At 43.1% G+C, this 7,500-nt stretch overlaps 1 protein-coding gene across 1 annotated transcript in view; it reads left to right on the top strand.

Annotated features, from left to right (window-relative positions):
• The first annotated feature begins 7,412 nt into the window (after window positions 1-7,412).
• LOC138014157 (uncharacterized) overlaps window positions 7,413-7,500 on the top strand; it is a 933-nt gene continuing 845 nt past the window's right edge. The window contains exon 1 of the mRNA XM_068861175.1: window positions 7,413-7,500. This exon is cut by the window's right edge and continues 845 nt beyond it. Coding sequence (XP_068717276.1) covers window positions 7,413-7,500 — 88 coding nt within the window.

Genomic DNA, 7,500 nt, shown 5'->3' with positions numbered 1-7,500 from the left:
ACAATTCTAGGAAGGGGGAGATGTAGCATTTTGGGCCTTTCTTGTTCAGTTGCCATATTTGGGCATGCCCGTATACGGAGAGCCTCTTGTAAAAGTTTGTGTGTGTTGGGATATTAAAAAGCTGTGAGTTGTTGTGTTCAAGTCGTGTGTCTCTGTTTTTTCCAATGTATTAGCTACGAAATATTACACTTTGTACTGTGCAAATAAATTACTATACATTGTTTCTGTATATTTTTTACTTGTTTCAAAGGTTATCAGTGGCAGACCTAAGTAAGAGACCGGCACAGCGGGAGGAAAAGCCCCTCCACCCTTACTTCAAGGTCTAGATCTTCCCTTGATTACCACAATATTTGCTGTAGTTGAATGATAATTGAGCTAATTAATTGGCTTGCTGTGAGTACAATAGTTGTGCAAAGTTACTATTGTCATTATTGAGAGCTTACTGAACATAGGCTGACCAGAGTGCACCTCAGGCTAAATTACATACCATCGTAGCTTACTAGTTAGTATGAAGAGGTGTACAGTTAGTGTCAAGCGAATTTGGTAAGCCTATTTATGGTTAGCTCTCACAAGCAGAAATGGTAACATGCTATTTTCAAAACAAAGTAGAAAATAGAGCTAAATATTGTTACCTATTACCTATTACCATTAATTATCTGTAAATAAAGGTCCTGCCTTCGACACTGTGTACACATTGCAAATATAATTTGCATAATCTAAAGAAAAAAAATTAAACTGGAAATATGAGACAAGATATTACAAAGTCATAAATGCTATCGCCCTCATTTTTTGAATGACCTAAAGTTACCAAGAGTGATAAATGTATTTTTTTGGATCATAGACTCTAGAACTCAATAAGACTGGAATTCATGGCATTTGCAATAACTTAACTTGCATAGGTTTGCTGTGATCCATTTTAAGTCTAATCGATATATTACCTCGAGATCAAACATCGTTTGCCATGTTATGAAGTGTTCTGACACATCTGTCCTTCTGTGGAATGCTTGTTTAAAGCTCTTGTTTCCAGGCTTTGAAATAATTAAGTACTTAGTTTAAGTTGGCAACAAGTTGATCTGTTATTGACTGCAGTGGACTGTTATCATTGAAGACATTCCAAAGGATTTCACTCATTTTTATAAATTCTCGTGTCTTTTCTGTGATGTTGTTTTCATGCAAAGCCATGTCTTTGCATACTTTCTCGGACAGAGTATTAACAGCAAGCTTTACTCGCATCTTACTTAAATTATCAAGATGAACATGAGCACTTCTCAAATCAGTTGCATAGACCCTTCTTTTTTTGTCTCTTTCATACACAGAATAAATGTGGTCCCATGGTATATACTTGCCATTTTTATTTCAATAAGCGTGTAAACCATGAATTTTGGCACTTGAATCCACTGCTGTATATATTGTTTCTTAGTTTTTTCAGAAGGTGTGGAGGATCAAAGATAAAAAATTATGTACAAAAATTTGATTTTATCAACGGACTTGATAATGTAAATTGGCCACCGTACAGAGATTCTAAAAGCTCACGTTTCGAGCGTTAGCCGTTCGTAAGAGCGAATCGAGGAATTATGGGTTAAGTGTAGCTTTTATAGCAGAGTAGGAGGTACGCTATTTACGAACGCTTTTCATTTAACTTATATATTCCTATTTTTCGCGTTGCCATGTTACCACCAATAGCGTAGCTATCTGTACGGTGGCCAATTTACATTATCTACTCCGTTGATAAAACCAAATTTTTGTATACTACTTCCCCACCGACGCAGCACCACAGTTTCTTAAGAAACTACCCCCTCATAAAAAATAATGGTTTCCTGAAAAAAGGATTGTAGTACTTAGTTTTTGAAGCATTATTTCCATTCATGTTCGTGAATGCTCTGTTTTCAGGAGCTCCATCACAACATGCGAGCATAATGATAAAATTAAATCCATGTAAAATGCTTACTCCTTACCAAAAATGCATGTTAATTTTCTGAGCAGTTACCCCTCTCTGAAAGAAAAATGCACAGGGAAAGTCAAACTTTGCGAACAGGCTCTTGAAGTAAAACTGCAGAACATGTGTTGCCCTATTATTTTCAGGTTGAGAGTCACTCTCTTTAAGTTAGCCAATAGAAGATATTTCAATTTCATCATCATCTAAATCGGTAAAGCCAATTAATTCAAAAGTTGAAGGATTGAAACAAGTCGCTCTTTAATTTTCACTTCATCAAAAAATAGTCCTCCCAGCTGACCCCTTGTCCAATTTTTGCTTTTTCAAATTTCAGTTTAATTTCGCCCAATGTTGAAGTCTGCCACCCGGAGAGGGGTGATGATAGGTTCTTGTAGTCGGAAAGCAACCGGCCACTGAGAAGGTTTAAAAAGCCAGATTCTCTTAAGTCGTCATATGCTGCGTGTGATTTTGAAAACATCAAAAAGCACCACTTGATAACCAGAGGATGCCACCTCATTTGGCGTTTTGGGACAGTCAAAGCTTTGGCTTGGTCATTTAATAAGACAGGGAAGAATTGATCTCTGGAGGAACCAGTAAGTTCCCTCAAGTGTTCCTCTAGAATTTTTTTCTTGCTAAATGTGTTATCACATGTGCCCCAAAGACAGCAGTATTTCCTTTCTATTGGTGCAATTGAATCATCTGTTACTTTGATATGCCCCTTCACACGTTGGTATAACTCATCGGCTTCCATCCAATTCTGTTGATCTGAACAGCCTTTCCACTTACATGATTTGGGATTTTCCTTTTGTTTTCTTAAACCATCATTTAGTTTGTTAAACATGACTCTGAAATCACTGTCAGTGTCTCTCCCTACCTCTACCATTTGCTCTCTGCATTTTTCAAGTTTTTTTTACTTTTTTCTGAAGGTTCCTCATTTCAGTTGTTTTCTCGCTGAGCAGGTTCATCAATTCCTCTTTATCAAGATAGTCAAAGCGAGTGAATTTAGAGTTCTCAGCTTTGTTGTTTTCTCCTAATTCGTAAATAATGTTGACTATGTCGACAAGCTGCACATATCACATTGACAGGTATTAACGCTTCATCGTAAGGGATGAAGATAAGACAGCTCGTTGACCGAATGCATATTTTTCGCTCTTTACCCTCGTGACGAATTTTCCAAAATCCTTTGTTATTAATTGTGACTTCGATTTGAGGATATCCGATGGATTTTCCCCAATAGTAAAACAAATGAGCCGTGTTGTTCTCGGAATTTCTTCCAGTTGGGAAATTCGTCTATGTTTAAAGCATCGATACTGAATTTTGTCGCAAAGAAAGCTTTCTCTTCCTCGGCGTTTTCGCCCGTATTTTCCTTTGAACATTCTCGAGTTAACTGGTTACGTAAGTCATTCAGAGTATTTCCTGACTCCATGTTGTTGTCACGCACTGAAATCAGCGCTTGAAGTCCTAATGAGTGATTTTTCACAATCCTTTCGATTTTTTCTCGATAATACTTCCACCTCAAGACACCATTTACCTTTCCTAAGCCTCTTCTTAAGTTATTATTCGCGCGATAAAGATAATTTGCAATTCCAACACAACCGAAGTCGACGTGCAAGACAGTCTCGATAGCGGAAGAAATGCACAGATATTTTTCGTGGTACCTTGCTCTGAAGCTGTTGAGTGGAAAAGCTTCGACTAATAAGGAGTACAGAAGTAATTCGCTCTCACTTATGTCAACACCTGTGCTAAAATCCAGACATTTGGTGTGATGAACAATGAACATTGAATCGAAGAGAACTTGATTACGTAATTAAGCTTTTGTTCTGACTTGGATAAGATACGTTTCTGTTCTGTTTCATTTATCGAGTTTTACGCCCCTGTCTTCATGTACTATTGTTCACAGTTTGAATCAATTATATAACTAGCCATTCCCGTTTTTTTTAACCGGTTTTACAACTGTACACGTGAATTGTACCCTTATCAGAGAACGCCCCTTACGTTTTTGTGGAGTTGGAGTTAGGAGATCTTCGGAGCAACACTGGAGTTTTCAGAGCAGTTTTATCTTTTTCGGAGTTACGAAACGTTGGAGCTTCTTTAGCCCTTTAAACAGGATCAGACGTAAGTTTCAGCCTATTATATGTAGCTTTCGTTTTGCTTTCAATTTGTTTCCTTTGTGATTAGTCTTAGCCCCTTTTTTTTGATCTCGTGCATTGTAATTTCCCCTTTTAGTTTTCACCGCATGTGTACAATAATTCAGACGAGTTGGTGTTCAAATTAAACGCTGTTGAGTCAACTTGTGCTGTTGAGTTCTATACTGTGGTTGACACTTCCCGATCTCCAGTGCACAACATCCCGTGTCCGCTGCACTGGGTACGCGACAGTGAAAAGTCTGTGGATAAAATCAACGAATGGAGGTAAGCGGTATCATACTTTAAACCAGGAGCCGTCGAGAATGACGAGCCCTGGAAAAGAATGGCTAAACGTAGAAGGAGCGAAGGAGAGCGGAGCCAGGAGCAAAAGAGAGAGGAAACCCACACAAAAGGCTCTACAAAGCGCGGTAGAACTTAAACGGAGGCAAATCCTTAAATCGCGTAAAAAGCTCCTTAATGTTATGCAATCAGTAGAAGGGCTAAGTGATGACAGCCATATTGATACTGTAGCGCGTGACCTTACGCTCGCCTCGGAGGAGTTTGGAAGATTGTTGCAGGAGTTAGTTGGCCTGTACGAGCAAGATTCACGCGGCGATTACTTAGAAGAGGCTCAACTTAGTGAAGAGAACCAGACCCTTAACCGAGCCCTCCTACTTTTAGACAGCCTAAGGAATAGAATTACTAGACAATCCAACAAATTGTTGGAGACAAGATTTGTGTGTTCTCGTCTTTCCTCGCGCCATTCGTCAGCCTCCAAAACTAGCAGCACTACCGCTAGATTGCAAGGGCTAGCCGAAGCTAAAGCGGCAAGAGAAGAAGCTCAGTACACGCGGCTAATAGCGCAAAAAGAACTTGAACGCAGGAAAGGCGAAGCAGAAGCGCAGAAAATTCGACAACAGGAGATAGCGCAATTCGAAAGAGAGATCGCGATTCTTGGAGCACACAAAAAAGCCGCAATGGCGAACGCTAAACTTAAAGTTTTCGAGGAGGCTCTTCTAGAAGAAGAACTTGAAAAAGATTTCAAATTACCATTATTAGAAGTTCCCAAAATCAAAGCAGAGGAAAGGACTACCCAGTGGGTACATTCCAACCCCCCAACCACAGGAAAGGTATCACGTTCCGAGCGAAATCACGAGCCGTTAAGCACGCCAAAACAAATAATGCCCCCATTGCGCCCCACCCCTGAAGAAAGAAAATCAGAGAAAACAGATCTCCTCCCTGAACTTCGCGTCCAAAACCCAGATCTGCCTCGGCAGCAACCCACAGATGAGGATTGTGTAGGGCCACAATATACCATTTTCAATCGGCAACCACTTATATCCTCGACCCCTTTGAAAGATATCACCGGAAGTCAGCTGATAGATTCGCTTACAGTCGCAAATCAACAGATAGTTGCCGGCCTAGCGAGACAAAATCTCCCAAAATGCCAGCCTGACATATTCTCTGGGGACCCTACCCTCTTCCATCCCTGGAAAGGCGCCTTTAAAGCTATGCTGTTAGACGCTGATGTATCCCCAACTCAGGAGATAAACTATTTAAGAAGCTTTACTAGCGGAAGGCCACAACGCCCAGTTGATAACTACCGGAAGCGGCAAATTCGCGACCCCGTTGCGTTACTAAAGGAGTTGTGGGACGAACTAGAAAGGCGTTTCGGGAGCGTCGCCGTAATTAGTAATACATTGTTGGAGCGATTACGGGACGCGGCGACCTTTGGTGAGCGAGAATACGATAATCTACAGCTGTTGCCAGATCTTTGCGCGGATATTGAAAGTCAAGTGACTTATCTTCCCGGACTTGCGTGCCATAACTATCCTAACGCCATGCAACCAATAACCGAGAAGTTTCCACGGTTTATCCGCGCCAAATGGGCGAAAGAAATAGCTTGTTACTAGAACAGCAACGGCGGAGCGTTTCCCCCCTTCTCCAGATTTTCTAAAATAGTCCAGGAGCAATCAAAGATAAAGAACGATCCAAACGTTCTGGCCGGTCAAGCAGCCAGCCCCACCCAGGTTTCAACACCTAAACCACGCAAAGAAAAGAAAACTCTTAAAACAGAGACTCGGCCCGCAGCTGGAAAGGACGGCGCCGGAGAGGATAGGAGGGAGGCCCCTGAAAAAAGAGAAAATAAGACTAAACATTGCCCGTATCACGAAAGGGACGGACACGATCTGCAGGAGTGTAAAGCGTTCACAGCGAAACCCCTGGAAGAACGTACGGAGTGGATTAAAGACGCCCACCTATGCTTTCGCTGTTTCAGCCCTTACCACGTCGCGAGCCGGTGTAACACCCCAGTACAGTGCGCTATCTGCGGAGACAAGCGTCACAGCGCCGTATTGCATAAGGAGAAGCGGCAAGCTTCTAAACCGGAGAATGAAGCAGTCAACCCGAAATGCACCGTACTCTGTGGACCTACAGGAGGCGTGTCCTGCAGCAAAACTCTGCTCGTGGACGTCTATAGCCGGCGTAACCCACACCTCGCTAAGTGCGTCTATGCTATCGTTGATGAACAGAGCAACGGTTCCCTCGTCACTAGTGAACTAGCCGACGACCTTGGAGCGGACGGACCCTTAGAAAAATACTTCTTGTCCACGTGCAGCGGCGAGAAAGAGGAGAAGTATGGTCGAAGGGTGGCAGGCATTACAATACGTTCACTTAGCGGAGCAGAGTTCGCCGCGCCGACCCTCACCGAGTGCGATACCATCCCACAAGACAAGAGCGAAATCCCCACCCCAGACATGGCGAGGAGTTTCCCACACCTAAAGGCCATAGCGCACGAGATACCTCCCATAAACGAGACATCTAAGATTCACCTCCTACTTGGCCGAGACACACCAGAGCTTTTAAAAGTCAGGGAGTTCAGAAATGGCCCGAAAGGAGCCCCCTGGGCCCAGCGACTGGCCCTCGGCTGGACCATCAGTGGTCAGATGTGCCTTGACTTCGCCAGTGGTCCCGCACACGTCCTCACTCGCCTCACCAGCCTGTCCACTGTTACGGAGAAAGAACCTAACACCGGAAGCAGAATCTACGGGCTAGTACCTTGCCCCAACCAGATCAAGGTTACAGACCCCCTCTTGGAGCGTGCCACTGACGACATATTTAGGAAGACGCGAGATGACAACGAGCCCGGTCTCTCCCGCGAGGACCGCAAGTTTCGAGAGATACTGGATAGGGGTATACACAAGAACGCAAAGGGAAACTGGGAGATGCCCCTACCGTTCCGTAACGAGCGCCAGACTATGCCAAACAATCGAGATCAAGCAATGCAGCGCCTACAAGGGCTTCTCAAGACATTTGCCAGGAAACCCGAAATGAAAGCAGACTATGTGGAGTTTATGGGAAAAATAATCGACAAAGGCCACGCCTCAGCTATCCCAAGTAAAGAAGTCCCGTCTCCTCCCGGCCGTTCCTGGTACTTACCGC

The sequence above is a fragment of the Montipora capricornis genome, chromosome 8 (assembly GCF_036669925.1).
Source record: "Montipora capricornis isolate CH-2021 chromosome 8, ASM3666992v2, whole genome shotgun sequence".
Classification (NCBI taxonomy): domain Eukaryota; kingdom Metazoa; phylum Cnidaria; class Anthozoa; order Scleractinia; family Acroporidae; genus Montipora; species Montipora capricornis.
This window is presented reverse-complemented; position numbering and strand designations above follow the sequence as displayed.